Consider the following 25224-nt stretch of genomic DNA (forward strand, 5'->3'; position numbering starts at 1 on the left):
CCCCTCAGCCTCCTTTTCTCCAGGCTAAGCCACCCCAGAAAGACAGGCAAAAGTCATGAAGGGTTGTGGCCCATTTGCCCCCAAGGCTGTGCTTGGGCAGGAAAGAGAGAGTGGTTTTCACAGCGGCACAGATTCATTTAAACACCATCCCAAGCCTCATATGATTTTAGTGCTCTGAAACCCCATCAGATGATTGTTTGAAGGTATAAGGTGCCCCTGAGGGCTTTGCTCACTCAACTGTACTGAGGAATTAAATGCTCTTAGGCAGTGCAACCACCTCATTTGCTTCAGCCTTGCTAGAGGAGGCATCCATCGCTGGTAAATGGTCCCACATTACAGTGGCATTAGCATTTTAATGCAGCTAAAGAGGAGGGAGATTGACTGTAATTTAGTATCTAGTTGCATGGCCTTGTGCAGGTCCCCCCTGGCCACTGCTCTCCGCAGGGGACAATTACTGCTACTGGAGGTGCACTTTGGAGTCTAATGGGATTTACAGGCGGGGAGTGTGGCTGTGTCACAGCCATGGCTCTGCTCCTCAGGCGCTAGGGAACTCCAGGGCCGTTAGTCAGCTGTGGGGAGCGATGGCTGCAGGATGATGCATGGGGCGGACAGCTTGTGCCAGGCTCCCTCGACCTGACCATTCAGTCATAGATGTGCCCGGCTTGGAAGAGACTTTGAGATCATTAAGTCCAGCTGCTGCCCTGAAGCTCACAATCTCATGATTGCTAACCCCCTACCATTAACCCACCTCCCTCTGCACCATGTCCACATGGCTTTTAAATATCCCCAGGGATGGTCACTCCACATAGAATCATGGAATCACCCAGGTTGGAAGAGACCTCCAAGATCATCCCGTCCAACCTATCATCCAGCCCTGTCCAGTCAACTAGACCATGGCACTAAGTGCCTCATCCAGGCTTTGCTTGAACACCTCCAACCTGTTCCAGTGCTTGGGAAGAGTTGTTTCTCCTCAACCCCCCATCCCCACACACACACCAAATCACTGAGGTCCAGCAGGATATGGCTACTGTGCTCAATGGCTTGAACTCCAGGTGGAGAGCAGTGACAAGTGGTGTCCCTCAGGGGTCAATACTGGGACCTGTGCTGTTCAATATTTTTATCAATGGTATGGACAGGGGGATTGAGTGCACCATCAGCACATTTGCAGGTGACACCAAGCTGAGTGGTGCTATTGATATGCCAGAGGGACTGGATATCTGCTAGGTGGACCTGGACAAGCTGGAGAGGTGTGCCCACATGTGCCTCATGAGGTTCAACAAGAGCAAGTGCAGAGTTGTGCATCTGGGTGGGAGCAGTCCTCACTATCCATACAGCCTGGGGGATTAGGGGACAGGAAGCAGCCCTGTGGAAAAGGACTTGGGGGTGCTGGTGGATGAGAAGGTGGACATGAGCAGGCAGCATGAGCCCAGGAGGCCAATGGCAGCCTGGGCTGCATCAGAAGCAGCATGGCCAGCAGATGGACAGAGGTGATTCTGCCTCTCTGCTCTGCTCTGGTGAGACATCACCTGGATGTCTCAGCCGTGGAATCCTCAACAAAGAAAGGACGTGGATCTGATGGAGTGAGTCCAGAGGAGGGACAGGAAAATGATCTGGGGGTTGGAGGAGCTCTGCTATGAGAATAGGCTGAGTGAGATGGGGATGCTCATCCTGGAGAAGAGAAGGCTCCAGACAGACCTAACAGCAGCCTGCCAGGACCTGCAGGGGGCTACAAGAAGGCTGCAGAGGGACTGTTTGCAAAGGCCTGCAGGGATAGGACAAGGGCAGTGGCTTCAAACTAGAAAAGAGCAGATTTAGATTGGCTGTTATGAACAAGTTCTGCACCATGGGGGTGGTAAAACACTGCAACAGGTTGCCCAGGGAGGTGATTGAAGCCCCATCCCTGGAGATATTCCAGGTGAGGCTGGAGAGGGCTCTGGGCAACCTGATCTAGTGGAGGATGTCCCTGCTGACTGCAGGGGGACTAAATGCCCTTTGGAGGTCCCTTCCAACTCAGACCATTCTATGATTCTGTCTTCAGCTTCTCTGGCTGAGCAGATGGGCTGCCATGTGCTGGGTTTTTCTAGGTCCTGCAAATTGTGGTGGGCTAAGGCAGCTGGCAGCAGCTAGAGGAGGAGCAGCTCAGCTGCAAGCTGTGCACCTGGTGGTCTGGTTGTGCTGGTGAACTAACCTGCAGCGCCGTCGTTTAGCACCAGACTTGGGAGTTAGGTAATGCTTGGACTCAATGATCTCAAAGGTCTTTTCCAACCCAAATGTTTCTCTGATTCTATGCTGGAGACTGGGTTCCTCCCAGAGACAGGTCTTGCTTCTCCAGCAGTTCTTTCACTTCCTACCTGTTGACTCAGCCCCTTTTGTCCCCTCCCTCTCTACCTTGGCTCCTCTGCTGTCCACCTTGCCACCTGAGACCAGCAGGAGCCACGAGTTCGGCTGCTCGTCCTTGCTCAGAGCCTGCTCTTCACAGAGCTGCCCTAAAGGCAGTGAGCAGGAGAAGCTGATGCTGCCCAGCCTTGCTGCGAGGTGAGCAGGGCTGCAGGAGCAATGTGTGCCAAGCACAGCTGCTTGAGCCAGCCTGGCTTGCGCCGGCCCAGCCCCGTGGCTGGAGCCTTGGCCAGTGCCCAGCTTGCACTGTGTTTGCCCAGGAACTGTAATGAGGAGCATCAGCTCACTTGGTCACAATTAGCCCCAGTGCTTTGGCACTTTCTGCAGCCCTCCCTAATGAAAAAGTCGTTGCTGTTAACCAGAGGCTGTCTGGCAGGGCCACAGAGCAGGGTGGAGCTTTGCTCTCGCTTGGCACCAAAGTTGCTCTTGCATCCCTTGTGACACAGCACCTGCTGGTACCTACTGGAGCATTCACAGAATCACAGAATAGGTTGGGCTGGATGGGACCACCTTGAAGATCATCTAGGTCCAATGCCTAGCTAGGGACAGAGACATCTTCCGCTAGCCCAGGTTGCTCAAGGTCCCATCTAACTTAGCCTTGGACACCTCCAGGCTAGGTATCCACAACCTCCCTGGGCAACCTGTTCCAGTGTCTCACCACCCTTGCTGTCAAGAATTTTTTCCTAGTTTCCAGGCTTAATCTGCCCTCTTCCAGCTTCAATCCATCCCTTCTCATCCTATCACTCTAAGCTCTTGTGAAAAAAACCCTCTGCAGCTCTCCTGCAGCCCCTTTCAGTACTGGGAGGCTACTGGAGGTCTCCCTGGAGCTGCCTTGAAGAGAATTGAAGCTTTTCCTCCTCCATGGAACTGTAATTTCTTTCAAATATTGTGACTTAAGAATAATAATGATGAAAAGTTAACTTCCTCTCCCACACAGCCCTTTGAGAGCTTGTAGGGATGTAATTAGAGGCTGAGGCAGTGGGAGCAGGAATCCTGTCTTTCTGGTTATTTCTTAATGAGAGGTTTGTATAGCACACTGCCAGCTCTGCATCCCAGCTGGAGTCTTCTCCTGGCAGCAGCTGTCTCAGGACAGTGGCATCACAGGATAGGGCCACCAGAGAAACTGTCTCTCAGCAGCACGTCCAAAACACAGGGTGAAGAGCAACAGAGAAATGTCAAAAAGGGAGTGTGGACACCAGGCTCTGATTGTCAAAAAGGGGCTCTCCACCATGAGGAAGGGACATTGCTGCTTGTCCTGCCTTAGGGCTCTTCAAGCTCTTCTCTGGAAGTCACAGAATCACAGAATGGTTTGTGTTGGAAGGGACTTCCAAAGCTCATCTAGTCCAACCTCCCCCTGCAGTCAGCAGGGGCATCCTCTACCAGATCAGGTTGCCCAGAGCCCTCTCCAGCCTCACCTGGAATATCTCCAGGGATGGGGCTTCAACCACCTCCCTGGGCAACCTGTTGCAGTGTTTCACCACCCCCATGGTGCAGAACTTGTTCATAACAGCCAATCTAAATCTGCTCTTTTCTAGTTTGAAGCCACTGCCCTTGTCCTATCCCTGCGGGCCTTTGCAGACAGTCCCTCTGCAGCCTTCTTGTAGCCCCCTGCAGGTCCTGGCAGGCTGCTGTTAGGTCTGTCTGGAGCCTTCTCTTCTCCAGGATGAGCACCCCCATCTCACTCAGCCTATTCTCATAGCAGAGTTGCTCCAACCCCCAGAGCATCTTTTTGGGCTCACTCTGGACCCACTCCATCAGGTCCATGTCCTTTTGTGTGTGCTGGACACAGCACTCCAGGTGATGTCTCACCAGAGCAGAGCAGAGAGGCAGAATCACCTCTATCCATCTGCTGGCCATGCTGCTTCTGATGCAGCCCAGGCTGCCATTGGCCTTCTGGGCTGCAAGCTCACACTGCCTGCTCATGTCCAGTTTCTCATCCTCCAGCACCCCAAGTCCTTTTCCACAGGGCTGCTTCCTGTCCCCTAATCTCCCAGGCTGTATGGATAGTGAGGATTATTCTGACCTTGTTTCTAAGGTCTTTCAGCCTTTTGTAACCATCTCCCAGCAGCATGCTCTGAACTTACACTCTGGTGGTGAAGCTGTCCTTTATCCACAGCATCACCAGCTGGACCAGTTCAGTTACAGTTCAGCAGATGCCTTCAGAGCATTATAGCCAAGATGGGTTCCCTGGCTGTGGAAGGGAGGCCATTGCTTCTCATCATTCAGAGAAGGACCTGGTCCACAGCCACAGAGGAAGGACATTAAATGGGTGAGGGATTAATGCAAAGCAAAGGGGCTATGAATATTCATGGTATGGTTTATACCGCAATGGCCTCAGCCACCTTGTAAGTCTTTGTTCTCTTCCCACCATCAACAAGCCACAGAACTCTTAATGAGAGGCAGTTTTGCAAAGGCACATTCACAGATGTTTGTTCAAGCAGATGTTGAACTCACCTCCTCCTGGAATCACCAGGAGATGCTGGCAGTGAGCAAGCAGGGATGGATCCAGGTCACTTCTCTGGTTGCTCACCAGGAAGCTGTGAGTGCTTCAGGATGATTTGTGAAGGATGAGTGAGTGAGTTACAGCGCTGAGCAGCCCTCTGTGAATGTGGGACCCTGATGGCACAGGGCTGTGAGGAGTTAAAGGCAGCCCCACAGGAGTTAAAGGGCAGTGTGGGATGCTGGTGGCAAAACCACATAGGAGAGGGTGACCTGAGATGTCAAGAATCAAACCAGCACACTTGGACAACAATCTGCAGCACCACCTCACCTTTGCCTGGCCAGAGGCTCCTGTGGTGTGGGCAGGAATGGAAGTCTACTGATGAAACACAGCTGCATTTCCATATTTGCAGGGGGCCTAGAGGGAGGCTGGGGAGGAACTGCTTAGAAGGGTTTGTGGAATAGGATGAGGGGCAATGGTTTGAAGTTGGAGCAGGGGAGATTCAGGTTGGACATCAGGAGGATGTTCTGCCACAATGAGGGTGGTGGAACACTGGAACAGGTTGCCTAGAAATGTGGCTGAGGCCTCATTCCTGGAGACATTCAAGGTCAGGCTTGATGTGGCCCTCAACAACCTGATCTAATTGGGACATGTCTCTGCTTACTGCAAGGAGATTGGACAGGATGATCTTTGAGGGTCCCTTCCAGCCTGATTCATTCTGTGAATGTCTGAAATCACAACCTTGGGCTTGGTGGTGGTGGTGGTCTGCACCTAGGTCCCTCTGCCTGCACCGATTTATCTATCAGCGGTGCTGGCTTCACCGCTGCTCTCTGTCACCACTTCCCAGGCAGTGACAATGAAGCAGAGAGAGAGGAAATAGTTTGCTGAACATGGCATGGGAGCTGACTGGAAAGAGGCAGGACAGCACCCAGCATCTCAGCCTGTTGCCTCTGTCTGATGGCTGGGCTCAGCTTCCCGAAGGTGCATTCCACCTCCTGTCCTCTGTCTTTTCCATTTTCCTGCTAAATGAGCTGTGAACTCACAGCAGATTAAAGCTTCTCCAAGGCTCCTGTCAAAGGCTGAAGCTGCAACTGCTATTCATCTAGCCCTGTTGTGGTATGAGGTGGATGTGCAAAAGGACTTTACATTTCCATGTGGCCTGTGGGCCTTCCAAACACCCCCAAAAGTTGTTAGAGAGCTTCTGAGGGATTGGTTGCCTGGCTGGGTGGTAAAAGCTCTTTATTAGTGCTAATGTACACTAAATTATGGTGGCAATTAGCCTGAGCATATTCATCAGGATAGTGTCTTTTAATAAATTGTGTGTCTAACATGATTGCCTTTTATTGACTTGTGCAGTAATTGCCTCTGTTCCTCCTGCAGGACAAGCTTGGCTAGAAGGAGATTCATGGGACACACAGACAATTAAGGACTAGACCAGGCACCGTGCTTCATGCCCCAGGGTTTGTGAAGGTGAGTCTGGTTTACCACTCCTCCTGTAGCTCTGTCAAGGGTGGTTAGGTGTAGCTCTGGTGTGCAGGAGAAATGCAAGATGTCAATGCAGTGTGTCCAGGGCAGAGGCCTCAACCACATCCCTGGGAATCCTGTTCCAGTACTTCACCCCTCTTGTTGTGCAGAACTTCCTCCTGATGTCCAACCTACATCTCCCCTGCTCCAGTTTCAAAACATTGTTCCTCATCCTATCACTACTGGCCCTTCTGAACAGTCCCTCCTCAACCTTCTTGTAGGTCCCTTTCAGATACTGAAGGTTATAGTTATGAGTTCTTCTCATACTGAAATGCAGTTATGGAGCCACCTCTTCTCCAGGCTGAACAGCCCCAATTCTTTCAGCCTGTCTTCACAGCAGAAGTGCTCCAGCCCTCTGATCATCTCAGTGGCCTCCTCTGGACCTACTGCATGAGGCCCATGTCTCTTTTGTGTCAGGGGTCCCAGAGGTGGACACTGCATTCCAAGTGAGGTCTCACCAGAGCAGAGCAGAGTGGCAGAATCACCTCTCTCTACCTGCTGGCCATGTTGCTTTGGATGCAGCCCAGGCTGCCATTGGCCTTCTGGGCTGCAGGTGCCCATTTCTGGCTCATGCCCAGCTTCTCATCCACCAGCACCCCCAAGTCCTTTTCTATAGGGCTGCTCTCAATCTCATCATTCCTCAACCTGTATTAATATTAAGGGTTGCCCCTACCTAAGTACAGGACCTTGCACTTTGCTTTATTGATGCTTCTCAGTCCACCTTTCCAGCCTGTCCCTCTGGATGCCATCCCATCCTGTCCATCAGTCTTATCAACCACGTATGACCCTGAGCAACCTGCTCTAGCTTTGTAGTTCTATCGAACTGGCTCTGGACTTGGTCCAAGTTGAAAGCAGTGAGTGTTTAAACTCACCAGCATCCAGAGGTCCTGTCTGACCTCACCGTTTTGGTGTCTCCATCTCCAAGGCAAAAGGAATGGGGCAATCAAATTCAGTGTGAAAGGGACAGAATCACAGAATAGTCTGGGTTGGGAGGGACCTCCAAAGGTCATCTAATCCAACCCCCTCTGCAGTCAGCAGGGACACCCTCAACTAGAGCAGGTTGCCCAGAGCCCTGTTGAGCCTCACCTTGAATATCTGCAGGGGTGGGGCCTCAACCACCTCCCTGGGCAACCTGTTGCTGTGTTCCCTCATCCTCATGGTGCAGAACTTGTTCCTAACATCCAATATGGGGTAGAGGGAACTGTCAGTGGTAGCAAGAAGAGAACTTGGGAAGCACTTTTTGGGAGTGTGATTGAGCAAGCACCCTTAGGTATGAGAAGTTGCAGGTAGCCGCAAGGCTCGCAGAGCAGCCCTCCAAAGGGAGGGGAGCAGTGATGGCTGGAGGACACGAAAAATCCAACCCCTTGAGAAAGCAGACAGCTGTGAGCTGGTGACAGCAGCTGGGGTATGATTACTAGCCATGCTGCTGGGGGTCTTTGAGCCTTTTGCAAGATGAAATTCTTATTAATGAGGAAGGGTCTGGGGGAAGGAGTGTGGAATAGTCTAAGCAGCAGCTGAACATTTCTAGCTGCTTGTGAGACAGGACCAAACATCCCTTGTTTGTCTCACAGGTCTGAGATGGGACTTCTGCCGTCCTGACTGTTAATGTTCACTTAGCATTGAATGTCTTGTGCAGAGGAGAATTTAGTCTGCCACAAATCTGGGGCCTGCAGGAGGGCAGAGAAGAGCTTTTGTGAAATTAGATCAAGGTCTGTGCGCTCAGTTTTCAGTCAGGGTCTAGGAAGAGTAGCAGAAATTTCCCCCCCCCTTTTTTTTTGTGTGTGGCTTTGAAAGGAAAGTGGAAGGAAAAAGCAGCACTGTGGATCAGAATTGCCCTTTCAGGGCAGGTATCCTCACAGAATCACAGAAACATTCAGGTGGGAAAAGCCCCTTAGGATCACCAAGTCCAACAGAGAAGCTTACTCTACAAGGTACACCCTAAACTATATCCCCCAAGCACCACATCCAAACAACCTTTAAACACATCCAGGGTTGGTGACTCCACCACCTCCCTGGGCAGCTCATTCCAATGCCTGACCACTCTTGCTGGGGAAAAAAAAATCCTAATGTCCAGCCTAGACCTACCCTCATGCAGCTTGAGGCCATTCCCTCTTGTTCTATCACAGTTTAGCTGTGAGAAGAGACCAGCACCAACCTCTCCACAACCTCTCAGGTAGCTGTAGAGAGTAATGAGGTCTCCCCTCAGCCTCCTCTTTCTCTAACCAGCCCCCAGCTCCTTCAGTTGCTCTTCATAAGATTTATTCTCCAGCCTCTTCCCCAGCTTTGTTGCCCTCCTCTGCAGCTTGTCAGCAGGGATTTGAGATGCCTTCAGCCTATTAGCAAGGCAGAAATGGTTTCATAATGATGTTATTTGTAAGTAAGTGATGCTCTGTGTATTGTTTGGAAAGATACTCTTCAAGGTCCAGAGCACTTCTGCTCGTAGGAACCTGGTGGTTACTTATCTCCTGTGCTTGAGCTCTGCCATGACACGGTTTTAAGTGCTACATAAGGGTTCAGATCACACCTCTAGACCTGGAAGAATGCAAAAAAAAAAGACCTAGCAGCCATCATTAACTCATGGCAGCTCCTGTGCTGTGTTCCCTTTTCCAAGTGAGGAATGAGCTCTTCTGTGTAATGAGCCCCGCAGGAACTTGGGGGGAACACAAATGGAGATAGGATGGTGCCACTCCAATTAAAAATGAGTGTGCTGAGGATGTGCTGCTGTTTTGCAGGAACAATTGGATCAAAGAGCCTTGAAGACCATGGAGGGAGACTGTCTGAGCTGCATGAAGTACCTGATGTTTCTTTTCAATTTCTTTATCTTTGTAAGTATTTAGAATCCTCTTTCTCTCCTGCATCTTTCTGCTCCCAGCAGGGGAGGCTGTAATTTGGTGAACTTGCCATTGGTATAGAATATCTCCTCAGGTCTGCTCTGGCAACCACTCAGGGGTCTGCAGCACCCAGAGATGCTCAAACATGCAGCAAGCCAGTGCAGAGGATCCTGTTGTCTCTGTCACTCCTGTCCAAGGCAAGGCAAAGCTGTAACTAGGTTGGAGCTAGGTGATCCTTGAGGTCCCTTCCAGCCCTGACATTTCAGTGATTCTATTATTCTCTACGTGGTCTGTCTTCAAATGGCTGAACCACAGAAATTTAGAGGTTGGAAGGGACCTCCAGAGATCATCCAGTCCAAACCCCCTGCCAAAGCATCATCCCCTAGAGTAGTTCACACAGGAATACATCCAGGTGGGTTTTGAAAGTCTCCAGAGAAGGAGACTCCACAACCTCTCTGGGCAGCCTGCTCCAGGCCTCTGTCACCCTCACTGTAAAGAAGTTTCTCTTTGTGTTGAGGTGAAACCTTCTTTGTTCTATTTTGTAGGTGCTGCTCCTTGTCTGATTGCTGCAGACCATCAAAAAGCAGCTTGGCCCCATCCACTTGACACCCACCCCTCAGATATTTGCACACATTGCAAAGATCTCTCAGTCTTCTCCAGGCTAAACAGCCCCAGGGCTTTCAGTTTCTCCTTGTGGGGGAGATGTTCAAGTTCCCCAGTCATCCTCGTGGCTCTCCACTGGACTCTTTCCAGCAGGTTCTCATCTCTCTTGAACTGGAGAGCCCAAAACTGGACCCAGTATTGCAGGTGTGGTCTCAGTAGGGCAGAGTAGAGAGGGAGAAGAACCTCCCTAGCTCTGCTGGCCACATTTTTCCTGATGCCCCTCGGGATGCCATTGGCTGTCCTGGCCACAAGGGCAATTGCTGGCCCATGCAGAACTTGCTACCCACCATCACTCCAAGGTCTTTCTTCACAGAAGATGTTTTCCAGCCCTGGGTGCCTCATTAAGGTTCTCATGAGGATGCTCAATCATTTCATGTACTCCAAGGTTAAAAATATTTGGTACATGGCTTCATCTCACCAGAACAAGGAAGCTGGTGAGAGGCTGTTTCCAAGGGCTTGTGGTGATGGGATGAGAGGCAATGGTTTGAAACTAGAGCAGGGTAGGTTTAGGCTGCACATGAGGAGGAAGTTCTGCGCAGTGAGGGTGCTTAGACACTGGGTCAGCTTGCCTAGAAAGGTGCTGGAAGCCTCATCACTGGAGACATTTGAGGTGAGACTTGATGGAGGCCTGAGCAAGCTGCTGTAGCTGGAGGTATTCCTGCTGCCTGAAGGGGGTTAGACAAAATGGCCTTGGAGGCTCCCTTCCAAATTGTCCATTCTGTGATTTTCCTGCCAGATGTTCTGAGTAGCTCTGTAGCTCTTATCTTCAGCAGGAAGGGTGTGAGCACCCAGCCACCCTCCCCTCTGTGGCCAGGGCATGGTTCATCTGTGCCCTGTCGCTGGGATGTCCCCCACAGAGGTAGCAGCAGCTTGATACACAGTCTGTCAGCATGAAGGGGAGACTAAACAGTTGGTAGAGTGAGCTGTCAAGGAAGAAAGATGCTTCTGCTGCAAATGGTTCATTTAGCGAGCAGGAGCTCTTACAGGCAGCCTGTCACTGGCTGCCTGGGGGACATGTGGCACAGAGAGACACAAGGCCTTCAATCCTGGGTCAAAGGATGCCTGGGAATCCAGTTTTAATGCAGCAGTTGCTTTATGCTGACCTGTCTCTCTCTCTCTCTCTCCTTGTGCTGTGACAGCTGGGAGGAGCGTGCCTGCTGGGAGTTGGGATCTGGGTCATCGTGGATCCCACGGGATTTCGGGAGATAGTGGCTGCCAACCCCCTGCTCTTCACGGGAGCCTACATCATGCTGGCCATGGGGGCGATGCTCTTCCTGCTGGGCTTCCTCGGCTGCTGCGGCGCCATCCGCGAGAACAAATGCCTCCTGCTCTTTGTAAGTGTCCTCACCACCCTGCCCTTGCCTCTGCCTGCTTTCCAAGCATGGGCATGGCTGCAGGCGCGATGATCTGATAGGGGTACAAAGAGTTTGCTTCTTCCTTCCTGCAGGTTTGACCCCAGGGGAATCTGGGAGTGTCCTCTGACCTTCTTAAGCTTCGTTTCAAAATGGTCCTGTTTGGGTTTTGGGTTTTGGTTGGTTTTTTTTACTTCCATAAAGTGATCAGAAGTGATTCTTCCTTGACCACCCAAACCTCACTGCTGCACTTGTGGGTTCATTCCTTGGTGCTTCTTAAGAAAGCAGAGAGAAGATGTAGAGCAAAGATGTCATCAGAAGTGTCCAGCTCAGCATTTGTTGCAGCTCTTGGTAGCTGCTCATTCCCTCCTGCTTCTGCTCTGCTCCAAAACCAAAGCTGACTTTGTCATCTTTTGGTTAAACTTCAGCCTGTGTGGTCATCCAGTGCTATTTATGAGTTAGCCACTCACATTTAGTCACTTTGGACCTTCATCATAAGTTCCCATGGAAGTGTTGGAGTCACCATCCCTGGAGGTGTTCATGAGTCATACAGAGAAGGGCGATAAAGCTGGTGAAAGGCCTGGAACACAAACCCTATGAGGAGAGGCTGAGGGAGCTGGGGGTGTGCAGCCTGCAGAAGAGGAGGCTTAGGGCAGATCTCATTGCTGTCTACAACTACCTGAAGGGAGGCTGTAGCCAGGTGGGGGTTGTTTTTTTCTCCCAGACAACCAGCAACAGAACAAGGGGACACAGCATCAAGTTGTGCTGGTGGAAGTATAGGCTGGATGTTAGGAGGAAGTTGTTGGCAGAGAGAGTGATTGGCACTGGAATGGGCTGCCCAGGGAGGTGGTGGAGTCACTGTCCCTGGAGGTGTTCAAGAAAAGCCTGGATGAGGCATTTAGTGCCATGGTCTAGATGACTGGATAGGGCTGGGTGCTAGGTTGTAGTGGATGATCTTGGAGGTCTCTTCCAACCTGGTTAATTCTATGATTCTATGTGTGGACATGGCACTGTAGGACACAATTTAGTAGGCATGGGTGGTGCTGGGTTGGTGATTGCACCTGATAATCTTAGAGATCTTTTCCAGCCTTAATGATTCTCTGATTCTGGTGCTGCAGGTTTTCTGCCTGGAAGGCATCACCAATTAGGTACTGAAAGACAAAAAACATGAGTTTTCTTTTTCATTTTTGTCATATGTGGCCTTTTGCTTCTCCTTCTGGGTCTGTTGGGGCTTTGGAGGGGGATTTGGTGGCTTCTTTCTTTTGTGGGGGTGGAGGTTTTCATTTGTTTGTTTTATAAATCTTGATCTTGCAGTGTTTGGGTGTGATTGTACCTCACAGCTGCTTTGTGGTGCTAAAGAGGCTCATCTCTAACTGTAAACAGAAGAGCAAAGTCTTCTTGCTTGAATGCAAACCCTTTTTGTTCCTAGAGATGAGTGTGGCTTCACTGAGAGAAATCCTCTCTGGCCCTTGGCTCGCTCCTTGAGTGCATAACCTACAAGCAAGAGCCTTTCTCTGGAAGCCATTATGGGTTTGGTTTCTAGTGCTCGGCCCCAGAAGTAAATCAGAAACCCAAACCTATCCCCTGTGAGGTCATGGAGCTCTGCCCAGAGCAAGCTCATAAAACACACAGGATCAAACCCAATAAGCCCGAGGTGACTTCAAAGCCTGTCCCTCTCAGACTGAGCACCTAGAAGTTATGTTTGGTGAGAAATATTGACTGCAATTGAATGAGGAGAGTTAATATTCCCATTTCAGACCATGTCTGCTGCATGCAGCTCGGGCTCTTGGCTGGAGCTCTGGGCCAGGCTCTCTCCTGATTTAACATCACAGAGCTACAGCAGGTTGTGTTCCTCCTGGTGTTTTAGTTATAGCCCAGTGCACTCAATTTTGTGGTTATTACTTTTCTGACTCTTAGAAGTAGTTGTGAGCCCTGCTGCTTTATTTCCTTTCCTTTTATTATTATTTTATTTTATTCTTGGAATGTGAGAAATATATGAGCTGGAAGTAATGCTCTAGACTAGGAGAAGATCTGCAAGTCCTTACTGGATGAGGAATTAGTGTTCCACTTTGATTAGGTCTTCCAGGCCTCCTGGTATCAAATCCAGCTCTGGTATCAAAGTCAGTTCTGATAAGCCACCTGCTAGCAGTGAGGCACGTGGGTGAAGATCTTTGCTGATACCAAGTGAGGAGAGAGCCAGCTTGCTGATTCCTGCCACACCAGCTGGTGTTAAAATGCTCCTGTGCAACCACAAGCCTGGTGGGACTAAGTTGAGGGCCCTGAGGAGGCAAACCCTTCATGAGCATGTACCAGAGAGCTTGAGAACAACTTGTAAAGGCACTGTTAGGCTTCAGGGTAATGGCACCTGGGGAGAAGGTGCTAGATAAAATCAAGTCCCCTCCCAAGGGCATTGAAGAATTGATGAGGCAGAGAGCTGCCTGAATGAGACTTCATAGCCATGCATAATGTATGGCTGAAGCTTTTAGTCCAAATGTAATCAGGAGTTAGAAGGGACAGAGATGCACAACTGTAGGTCCTATAAGTTCATAGAATGGTTTAGGTTGGGAGGGTCCTCAAAGCTCAGCCAGTTCCAACCCCCTGCCATAGGCAGGGACACCTCCCATCCAGGGAAGGAGCATCCACAACCTCCCTGGGCAACCTGTCCCAGTGTCTCACCACCCTTACTGTAAAGAACTTGTTCCTAAAATCCTGTTTCAGCAGAGGGATTGGGCTGAATGATCCCCAAAGTTCCCTTCCAAACCCACCATTCTCTGTGATTGAGTGTGAAGGGCAGGTGATTCTCTTTTTTTGAGCACCATCACTGAAACTGAAATGGTAGGTGTGAGTTGTGGCAAAAGCACATGAAGTGTTGGCTTGAGGGCACTTTTGCTAAACCATCAACAGGAGCTGAACTGGGGTTTTTGACTAATATGCAAGCCCCCACTCCTCAGGATATTTACTTTGGATATAGAAGGTGCCCCTGGTCAAGTGCTGGGTTTCAAGCATCACAGAAGCACACATTCAAAGAACTTTAGAGGTTGGAAGGGACCTCCAGAGATCATCCAGTCCAAACCCCCTACCAGAGCATCATCCCCTGGGGTAGTTCACACAGGAATGCATCCAGGTGGGTTTTGAAAGTCTCCAGAGAAGGAGACTCCACAACCTCTCTGGGCAGCCTGCTCCAGGCCTCTGTCACCCTCACTGTAAAGAAGTTTCTCTTTGTGTTGAGGTGAAACCTTCTTTGTTCTATTTTGTAGGTGCTGCTCCTTGTCTTATTGCTGCAGACCATCAAAAAGCAGCTTGGCCCCATCCACTTGACACCCACCCCTCAGATATTTGCACACATTGCAAAGATCTCTCAGCCTTCTCTTCTCCAGGCTAAACAGCCTCAGGGCTTTCAGTTTCTCCTTGTGGGGGAGATGTTCAAGTTCCCCAGTCATCCTCGTGGCTCTCCACTAGACTCTTTCCAGCAGGTTCTTGTCTCTCTTGAACTGGAGAGCCCAAAACTGGACCCAGTATTGCAGGTGTGGTCTCAGTAGGGCAGAGTAGAGAGGAAGAACCTCCCTAGCTCTGCTGGCCACACTTTTCCTGGTGCCCCTCAGGCTGTCTTGGCCACAAGGGCAGTTGCTGGCCCATGCAGAGCTTGCTGCCCACCAGCGCTGTAAGGTCTTTCTGCACAGAAGCTGCTTTCCAGCAGGACAGCCCCCAGCCTGTACTGGTGCCCGTTGTTATGCCTCCCCAGATGGAGGACTCTGCACTTGTCCCTGTTGAACTCCATGTGGTCAGCCTTCGTCCAGCACTCCAGCCTCTCCAGGTCTCATTGGATGGCAGCTCAGCCTGAGGGCTGTCAGCCACCTCCCTAATTTTGTGTCACCAGCAGCCTTGCTGAGGGGACACTCAATGCTCTCATCCAGGTCGTTGATAAAGACATCGAACAAAACTGCACCCAGTACTGATCCCTGGGGAACAACACCTCTGGCCACAGGCCTCCAGCTTGATTCTGTGCCATTGATGACAGCCCTCTGGGCTCTGCTGTGGATACAGTTTCCAATCCACCTCACAGACCAGCTGCCTGTGCCACATCTCCTGAGATTATTATGAGGATGTTGTGGGAAACAGCATCAAAAGCCTTGCTGAAGTCAAGGTTTTGACATCCACAGCCCTTCAATTTACGTGTGAGGCTGCAGTGTCCTAAGCAGCAATCAGTTGGCTGCTGAGTCCTCTCATGTATTAGTAATCACTTTAATTTGGGGAGGCAAAACATAATAAGCAGATTCTGAGTTTCCTTAAAATGCAGAATGAGAGCAAGTCCTGACACACTGCTGCTCTTCCCCCCCCCCCCACCCCAGCCCTAACAGCTGGTTACAAAGCTGTAATGCAAACTGCTCAATCTATGTGTGAATTCGTTTGGGAATTATAATGAAGCTTATCAGAAGAGAGACAACCTGGGAATGGCTTCTTCCACTTGTGCACAGACCTTGTGATGGAGCTCGGGTGAAGGTTGCATCTCCTAGTAATCAGTAAATGAAGTGCAATTAGCAGGGTGATGGGATTAATCACTTGATCACCACCTTAGACCTCCTTGTGGCTATGTAGAGATAGATCCCTTGATGGATGATGATGTGAATTCACAAAGCAGCCTTCATTCTCATCACTTCTTCTTTGCCCTCCTGTGGTGAAATTAAAAACAAAGCAGGAAAGAGAGAAGCCACACAGAAAACTCCAGCAGGAAGAATAAATTAGAGAGGTGCAAAACCAAGCAAGAGCATCCTGGTAGCAAGCAAAATCTCCTTCCTTTGAGCTCAGGGTTTCATTCTTTTGTCTCGACTGCTGAAGCAGGAAGATAAATGGGAGAGAGTCTTGTGTGCACTTTTCCAGTGGGGAAAAATCACTCAGAGCTCTGCACCTCTACAGCAAACCAGCATTTTGCCCAGTCAAAGCAGGCAGTTTGAATTCCTTCCCCATTACTGAAGTGCACTGTGTGCAGTGTTTCAGGTGCTGCTAATAAATCATGGCCTGGGGATCACCACAGCACCTCTGGCCTCATCTGCCAGCGTTCTGTTTTAGGAAGACAATCTTCAACAACCTTCTCACACAGAAAAACCTATCTCAGACTTCTCCTGTGCTTGTTTCTACTCGTGGATGCTGTCTCGCTGATTCTCCACTCCTAATTCTCCCGTATGGTGCCCAGATCTGCCTGTGGGATGGTTCTTGGGATCCTGGAATTGTAGAAAAGCTCTCAGATGGTGATTTTTCTTCATAAGAAGATGAAAAACGTCCATCTAGGTCAGACCTGTGGTTGCTCAAGCCCACTGTTCTGTCTCCAGGAATGCAAATAAATCTTCTTCTGGGTGAGGCTATGGGCCTAGGAACCTTCTGCTCTGTTGCCATAGTTGTTAGAGGACACAGCCCTGCTTGCTCATTTCACTGACCATTCTGGACTGAAGCAGCATCAACCTCACATGAAGTATCAGAGCAACTGAGAGCTGATGCCAAAGGCAGGCTGAGTCCTCAGCTGCTTGATGTCAGTGAGCACTTTCCTACCCCGGCAGACTTCCTTCAACACTCTCCTCCTCTCTGCTTGATTTTTTACCTCTATCTGTGTCCCAGTTTTCAGTGTCACCTGCAGGCAGGAAGCTCTGAGTTTGGAGGCTGTGGAGTGGGAATTACTCTGTGTTGAGAAGGTTCTGAGGACAGCTCTCTCTTAACAAGATGTTGGTGTCTCTGGTTTACACTGTGACGAAGGCATAGTGGATCACTCAGGCATGGTAACACCACAGAAACAAGATGTCTTCAGTCAGGCTGCAGACCAGGGGGTTAGATCAAAGCAACAGAAGCTTGCAAAGGCAACAGGGTGAAAATACACTTCCAGCTCAAAACAACCAAGCCTCTCTGCTTCCATTCCTCTTCCTTGCAATGATGATGACACAAGTGTGATGGCTTTCCTTCAAACTGGATGCTTGTTTCTCTTTCTACTAGCCAGCCTGCTGGCCACTGCTTTCTGTCAGGTCTGCAGCATGCTCTTGATGGAAGGATAAGAACATTCACCCTTTGGATACCATATGAGATGTGAGGGCTCCTTGCAAAGAGAGGGGTGAAAAGCATCATGAGGTGTTACCAGCTCTCTGCAGAGGTTCTGAAGGGTTAGTACTTAACCCAGTACAGCTCTGTTGTGTGGAGGGGAATATTAACCAAGGCTGATTTTGCCCTGAAAAGCAGAATGATCAGAGATGTAAACAAGTTCCACCACCTCCTTCCATACCAAATGAGCCATGACCATGCTGCTTGTGCCATGCTGAGCGGTGGTGTGTGCAGGTCCAGGTTGACTCTATGTGATGCAAACACATGAATTAGGGCAGTTTAACCCTGGATGAGCACCTGCACATCAGAGAACCTTCTCTGGGCTGCCCAGGGAGGTGGTGGAGTCACTGTCCCTGGAGGTGTTCAAGAAAAGCCTGGATGAGGCACTTAGTGCCATGGTCTAGTTGACTGGCTAGGGCTGGGTGCTAGGTTGGACTGGATGACGTTGGAGGTCTCTTCCAACCTGGTTGATTCTATGATTCTCCATCAAAGCAGGCTTTACTGGTTTAACCAAGGGGTGCTACAGGTCCTCCCTTTTACCCATTGCAACCAAACTCCCATGTCCTGGGACATGGTCAGAGAGAGGCTGTGTCTGCTGCAGCTTTTTTAATGATAAGGAAGAGGGGGGAAAGTTTCCTTAGTTATTTCTAACACCTATGTGGTGACCAGCAAAGCCCAGTGTCCAATCCTACCTGTGGCAGATACCTAATGGCATGGGATTTTTTGTGTCTTCTCTCTTCCAGTTCTTCATGTTCATCCTGTTAATCTTCCTGGCAGAGCTCTCAGCTGCAATCCTGGCTTTTATCTTCAGAGAAAATGTGAGTATCTAATGGTGAGCAAATGCTGAACCCTGGTGGCACTGTACCCAGTTAGATGGTGGCTGAGGTGTTTGTCGACCCATTTTGTTTGCTTGTTTGTTTGTTTCAAATACCATTAAAACTATTTATGTGATGCTTTGGGTGTTACCCACCCCCCCTACACACACACACTTTGGAAATCTCCCAGACTAGACTCAGTCAGCTCTGGAAGTTGAATGGAGCTTTAATAGTTACAGCTCAGTAGAATATACAAGCAGATATTTGCAGTACATATACAGTTATGTACAGGAATAGACAAGGTAAAAGGTAATACAGAAACACAGCAGCCCTCCCAGAAACCTGAGTCCCCAGGAGGGGCTCTCAACTGCCCTTCCACCTTCTCCCACCCCTCTACCTTACCCCAGACGTTGTCTTGTGCCCAAGGAAGAATGGAGGGTCGGCCAGGGGGGTTAGGAAGCAGGTGGATTATTCAGTTAGGTTAGAGAGAGAAATGCAGCTCAAAGCCCAGACGGAGAGTGACTGCTTTATCTGTGTTTGGATGCTTGCTCCTATACCTCTCAGCAAGCCTATGAGAGAAGTAGACATCACCCTTGTTTCCCTTTCACAGCCTGTAATCTAGTTCTTCTCACCAAAACATTCTAGCCTGCTTCAAACTAGCACAAATTACTATTCCCAGATTGGAGAAGTACCAGCACGCCAGGGACTGCTAACTGATGTGTGCAGAGTGGATGGTTTGTGGACACAGGAGATGCACACTGAGGGGGCTGCTGAAATCTGGAGTTGTTAGAGCCTTCCTGGTTCTTTTGCAGGAGTTGTCAGAGCCTTCCTGGTTCTTTTGCAGGAGTTGTCAGAGCCTTCCTGGTTCTTTTGCAGGAGTTGTCAGAGCCTTCCTGGTTCTTTTGCAGGAGTTGTCAGAGCCTTCCTGGTTCTTTTGCAGGAGTTGTCAGAGCCTTCCTGGTTCTTTTGCAGGAGTTGTCAGAGCCTTCTTGGTTCTTTTGCAGGAGTTGTCAGAGCCTTCCTGGTTCTTTTGCAGGAGTTGTCAGAGCCTTCCTGGTTCTTTTGCAGGAGTTGTCAGAGCCTTCTTGGTTCTTTTGCAGGAGTTGTCAGAGCCTTCCTGGTTCTTTTGCAGGAGTTGTCAGAGCCTTCCTGGTTCTTTTGCAGGAGTTGTCAGAGCCTTCCTGGTTCTTTTGCAGGACTTGTTAGAGCCTTCCTGGTTCTTTTGCAGGACTTGTTAGAGCCTTCCTGGTTCTTTTGGAGCCCAACCAACTGCTGGTTCCATGAGAGAGTTTTGTAACTGATGCTAACTGAGGTTAAAAGCAGCTCTTTTCTGTCTTCAAGGCAGCCTGCATTCAACATGAATATTAATGGTGCAACCTCCTGTTTTCCCCAGCAGAGCCAAAAACTCCCTTCTGCATCTTCTTCTCATGTTCCTTCTTGACATTTCATGCTCTGCTGCTGGCTAGATCCCTCTCAATGTTGCTTCTAAGACATCCCTCCTGACCTGCTCCGAGCAAGTTCCCCCATATCCCATTTTTGAGTCTGTAATAGATCCTTTGCAACCCAAAAGGATTGCCCAGAGAAACTGTGGAGGCTCCAACCCATGTTCAAAGCCAGGCTGGATAGAGCCTTGAGCCACCTGGTCTAATAGGAGGTGTCCCTGCCTATGGCAAGGGGGTTGACATTAGATGATCTTTTGGAACTAAATGATCCTGAAGGTCTCTTCCAACCCAAACCATTCTGTGATTCTATGAATCTAAGCTCCTGTGCAAATCAAACCTGGCTGAACACAAGAGGGGAGGATGAGACCAAATTGCTTCTAACAGGACTTCTTAATTGAATTTATTTTGCATGGCTCTAAGTCTTGGCAGTTTAAAGTCACACTTCAGCCACGTTTATGTTCTTGTTGCTGTATTTTAGCTGCAGTATAAGAGGTTGTGGTGATGATTTAGTGGTTGTGGTGGTGATGAGTTGATGATTGGACTTGATGATCTTAGAGGACTTTTCCAACCTTTCAACCTTAATGATTCTGTGATTGCCCTGCTAGCAGACTGCTGGTCCTTCTCTCCATGGTTCCATGTGATGCAGCTTTTTATTGCTGTGCATATTATAGGGCCATCATCTCTCCCCTGTAGTAGCAGTAAGCTTTTAGTACACTAGTAGTAAGCCCAGACTCATTTGTTTCTCTTACCACAAGTTCACAGACTGCATTGGGTTGGTAAGGGACCCTCAAAGGTCATCTTCTCCAACCCCCTCTGCAGTCAGCAGGGACATCTCCAACTAGATCAGGCAGCCCAGGGCCACATCAACTCTGATCTTGAATGTTTCCAGGGACGAGGCTTCAACCACATCCCTGAGCAACCTGCTCCAGTATTTCACCACACATTGTGCAGAGCTTCCTCCTGATGTCCAACCTAAATCTGCCCTGCTCCAGTTTCAAACTGTTGCCCTCATCCTATCCCCACAAGCCCTTCTACACAGTCCCTCCCCAGCCTTCCTATTCATCCCCTTCAGATATTAAAATGTAGTTATGAGGTCTCCCTGAAGCCTTCTTTTCTCCAGCCTGAACGGCCCCAATTCTTTCAGTCTGCCTTCACAGCAGAGGTGCTCCAGCCCTCTGATCATCTTTATAGCCTCTTCTGCTTCATCAGGACCATCTCACTCTTGTCTTGGGGCCTTCAGATGGACTCAGTACTCCAGGTGAAGTGTCACCAGTGGCAAAATCATTTCTCTTAGCCTGCTGGCCATGCTGCTTTTGATGCACCTCAGCATCAAACCCAGTAAGGGTTTGTGTGGTTCTTTCATGTTGCCAGCTGGAGTGCCTGGCTGCACTCAGCCCATCTTTGAGCTATGACTCTGATGATGGCTGGGGAAAAAGAACCCCAAACATTGGCGAGTAGAACTGACCACTGGAGACTTTATTTATGTGTGTGTTTGGTCTCTTCAAGTTATAAGAGAACATAGAGCACAGCCTTGCACTGAATGTGCCAAGAATGTGGCATGAGCATAGCAGGGCCATGGCAAATGGTGGATTTTCTTGAGCCAGGATCTATTTTTAGTTGTATTTGTATCAAAACATTTGGCTAAGCAAATAATCAGGACTTAGGAGGCTCACAGCAAGGCAGTGTGGTGCGTGTGCAGTAGGATGGCTTTAGGAGATAGTGAGAAGTGGGCATTTTTCCTTTATAAGGTGGTAGTCTTTTGCCTTTTCCACAGATCTGAAGGCAATGGGGATGGGACAACACTCTGGTGGAGTGGGTGCTTCATTCCAGCCTAGGCTTGGGCACCCTACCCTCATGGCAACAGCTACTGCTCCATCAACAGGTTGCAGAGTGGGGGAGATTCTGCTGGGTTCTGCCCATTAGAGCTCTGCTGTTAGGGTTTGGAGAAGTCCTTTGGTTCAGCAGCAGACCTCCCTTGTAGATACTGCCCTGCAGAGCCAGGTACAGGCTTCAGGATAGAGAGAGAACATGGTCCATGGTGAGCAGGGGTGGGTAAGCAGCCAGCAGCTGCCTGCTCCCACCTCCCATCTTCCCTGTGGGAAACTGGTGGAAAGTAGCAGAAGTCAGCCAGGCTCACTGCAAGGCCTGTGTGCAGGGTGACTGTGGGGCTGGTTCTGTCCTCTTCCATGTCACCAGGAACCTGCTTATGTCTGCCTCTGGGGAGCACCTTGGTACCTTCCAGTACTTTGTCAGCCTTGCAGTGCTTGAAGAGGCCGATTGGAAAGCTGGGGACAGACTTTAGAGCAGGGCCTCTTGGGACAGGACAAGGGGTGATAGGTTTGAGCTAAAAGAGAGAGCTCATTTAGACTGCAGAGAAAGAAGAAATGTCTTACCCTGAGTGTGGTGAGACCCTGGCCCAGTCTGCTCAGAGAGGTGGTAGAAGCTGCATCTCTGGAACCATACCAGGTCAGGTTGATCAGGGCCCTGAGCAACCTGTTATAGTTGAAGCTGTCCCTACAGGGCTAGATGACCTTTAAAGGTCCCTTCCAACCCAAAGCAGGCTGTGACTGTGTGATGGAAGCCGTGGGACATGTGGGGGCATGCTTGTCTTCCAAGAGAAGGTCACGGAGCTTATTCTAGACTTCTGTGCATCTGGAGGGGCTTGGTGAGAGAAAACTCAAAGGAGAACAAACTTCTCTGTCTTGAGCTTGGCTGCTTGTTTGTGTCACCAGCTTCCCACTTTGTCAGGATGACTGACAGGAAAGCATTTTGTGTTAATGGGAAGGGATGAAGGATGTCAGATCCTGACACAGCCGACGGAGGCTCTGTGCAGAAGTTCAGCTCAGTCTGCAGATTCTTCTGGTTTGTTCTCTCCTCAGGTTTCTCCTGAAAACAAAAAAGAAGCCCTACCAAAACCACTCTTCTTTGGCTGTTGCTGGGTGTGGCAGAGGTAGCTCCTCTGGTTTAGCTCCTTGAGCTCCTCTTAGCCACTCCTAGTGGCTAATTTTGCTGTCATCTTTTGGTGAGAGTGAGGCTGATAGCTGGGCAGAATGTATGTGGGGACAGAGGTGGTCCTCCAGTGACTTTATATTGGGAGGAAGTCTGCACAATAGCAGTTTAAAGTCAAGCTTAGATGTGGTTTTCCCTGTGAAACAAATTATGTTCAAGCTGTGTGGTAGGAAATGCTCATTTAGGCAACCTAAATCTCTTGGAAGCTTACCAAGTGGGTTCCTGTGATGGTCACTGCACCACTCCATGTGGCTGTGGCTCCATTGGGTGCAGAAAATGAGGCAGAAGAAAAAAGATACTCTGTTGGCTTTCCAAGTGATGTTGAGTGCAGCTTTCTCTTGTGTGGTGTTTCACATCCAAAACAGTCCCAAACCCTCATCAGAGTTAAACTATTAATAGCTGAGGGAGTGTAAGAAATCCAGAGACAAAAGAGGAAACAGAGATGTTTTCTGCTGAGATGTGAGAGCAAGAGTCAGTGAAGCAGAAGGGTGGGTGGTGGGGGTGAAAGTGCTGCTCTCAGTGGTGAGCCTCTGTGATCTGCGAGACCAACTGCACTCCCAGACGGCTGCTTCAAAGCAGGCTCTGAAGGGGAGGGCTGATGTCAATCAGCTGTGGGGGTACCAGAGTTTCTCTTCCTTTCTACAGGAGGCGTGGGAGGGTGGAGAACTCTTTTTCACCTAGAGGACCAACCCCAAGAAGTGCTACAGGCTGGGGAAAGAGTGGCTGGAGGGCAGCCAGGCAGAGAGGGACCTGAGGGTGCTGGTAGGTAATAGCTGAACATGAACCAGCAGTGTGCCCAGGTGGCCAGCAGAGCCAATGGCATCCTGGGCTGGATCAGGAACTGTGGCCAGCAAGGCAAGGGAGGTTATTCTGCCCTGTACTCAGCACTGGCCAGGTCACACTTTGAGTGCTGTGTCCAGTTCTGGACTCCTCAATTCAAGAGAGATGTTGACATACTGGAAGGTGTCCAGAGAAGAGCAACGAAGTTGGAGAGGGGCCTGGAGCACAGCCCTGTGAGGAGAGGCTGAGGGAGCTGGGGGTGTGCAGCCTGCAGAAGAGGAGGCTCAGGGCAGACCTCATTGCTGTCTACAACTACCTGAAAGGAGGTTGTAGCAAGGTGGGGTTGGGCTCTTCTGCCAGGCAACCAGAATCAGAATGAGAGGACAGTCTCAAGTTGTGCCAGGGGAGGTCTAGGCTGGATGTTAGGAAGAAGTTCTTCACAGCAAGAGTGATTGGCATTGGAATGGGCTGCCCAGGGAGGTGGTGGAGTCACCGTCCCTGGGAGTGTTAAAGCAAAGCCTGGATGAGGCACTTAGTGCCATGGTCTGGTTGATTGTCTAGGGCTGGGTGCTAGGTTGGACTGGATGATCTTGGAGGTCTCTTCCAACCTGGTTGATCCTATGCTTCTATTAAACTATGTCTTCCTTGAAGAAGAGAGCTAGAAGGAAGGCTGGGACACAGCCTGCTTGCTCCAGGTAGGGCTCTGTGTGCAGGACTGGCCCCAGCTCTAATGAGAAAACAAAACCTCCACATACCAGCAGCTCAAGATCTGTCACACCCAGCCACAAAGCAGAGGCTGCCACCTGCAGCTACATCCTTGGCTCCTTGCTCGGCCTCCTTGTGCAAAATCAGTTGAGGAGAGGAAGTTCCTCAGCTGCTGCGCAGGGTGGAAGTGGGAAGAGCAGCACTGTTCGGTGTCAGAAAGGTTAGGATGCTCCAGGCAGATGCAGATGGACAGGAGCATGTCCTGTTTTCCAGGCAGGCACCAGAACAGCTGGAAAACCCCACAGCTAGATGGCTCTTTGTTATCCATGATGTAAGTGCATGTTGAGGATCTGGCTTGAGTAGTAGTTCCTCTTGATCCTTTCTGAGTGGCTCTTGCTGAAGTCCTACAAGGCGCACGGCCCCCATCAGTGCCATCGCTGCCTTCAGTGAGGCTGGGGAGGACTTCAGCTGCTCAGGACAAACAGCTGAAGAGCCATGAGATGGAAGCAGTTATTTTCCTGGCAGAGCAGGGTTTGGTTTAGGCCAAGTCTCATAAAACTTGCAGACAAACTTGGAGCAATTTCCTCTGGGGTTGCTGCTGTTTGAGTAAAGGTTTCACTTTGTATTTAAATGACTCCTTTGTTTCAGGCCCCTCCAAAGGCTGGGATTAGTACCAACAGCAATATCAGTTTCAAAGTCCTCGCTGTAGAAACAGAGAAGCACCAAAACAGTCTGCTGCTGTCTCTGCAGGGTGGAAGCTCTGGAGAAAGTACTCTGAGAAAGGGAATTGTGCTTTCTTAGTACTCATCATCACTCCAAGAAGGACCTTGAGGTGCTGGGGAGGGTCCAGAGAAGGCCAGTGAAGCTGGGAAGGGTCTGGAGAACAGGTCTGGTGAGGAGCAGCTGAGGCAGCTGGAGTTGTTTAGTCTGGAGAAAAGGAGGCTCTGGGGAGACCTTCTGACTCTCTACAGCTCCTTGAAAAGAGATTGGAGCCAGGTGGAGCTTGGTCTCTTCTCCCTAGTAACAAGTGATAGCCTCAAGCTGGACATTAGAAGAAATTTCTTCACTGAAAGGGCTCTCAACACTGGCACAGGCTGCCTAGAGAGGTGGTTGAATACCTATCCCTGGAGATGTTTCAAAGGGGCAGAGATGTGGTGCTGAGGGACATTGTTTAGCACCAGCCTG

At 50.0% G+C, this 25224-nt stretch overlaps 1 protein-coding gene across 6 annotated transcripts in view; it reads left to right on the forward strand.

Annotated features, from left to right (window-relative positions):
* The window catches only part of TSPAN18 (tetraspanin 18), a 159548-nt gene that overhangs the window by 119063 nt on the left and 15261 nt on the right, over window positions 1-25224 (forward strand). For all 6 annotated transcript variants that reach the window (XM_064144254.1, XM_064144262.1, XM_064144238.1 and 3 more), the window contains 4 exons: window positions 6218-6307; window positions 9094-9186; window positions 10995-11189; window positions 18032-18106. In XM_064144254.1, the coding sequence (XP_064000324.1) occupies window positions 9124-9186; window positions 10995-11189; window positions 18032-18106 (333 nt within the window). In that variant the 5' untranslated portion in view covers window positions 6218-6307; window positions 9094-9123. The remainder of the gene's footprint in view (window positions 1-6217; window positions 6308-9093; window positions 9187-10994; window positions 11190-18031; window positions 18107-25224) is intronic.

The sequence above is a fragment of the Pogoniulus pusillus genome, chromosome 1 (assembly GCF_015220805.1).
Source record: "Pogoniulus pusillus isolate bPogPus1 chromosome 1, bPogPus1.pri, whole genome shotgun sequence".
Classification (NCBI taxonomy): domain Eukaryota; kingdom Metazoa; phylum Chordata; class Aves; order Piciformes; family Lybiidae; genus Pogoniulus; species Pogoniulus pusillus.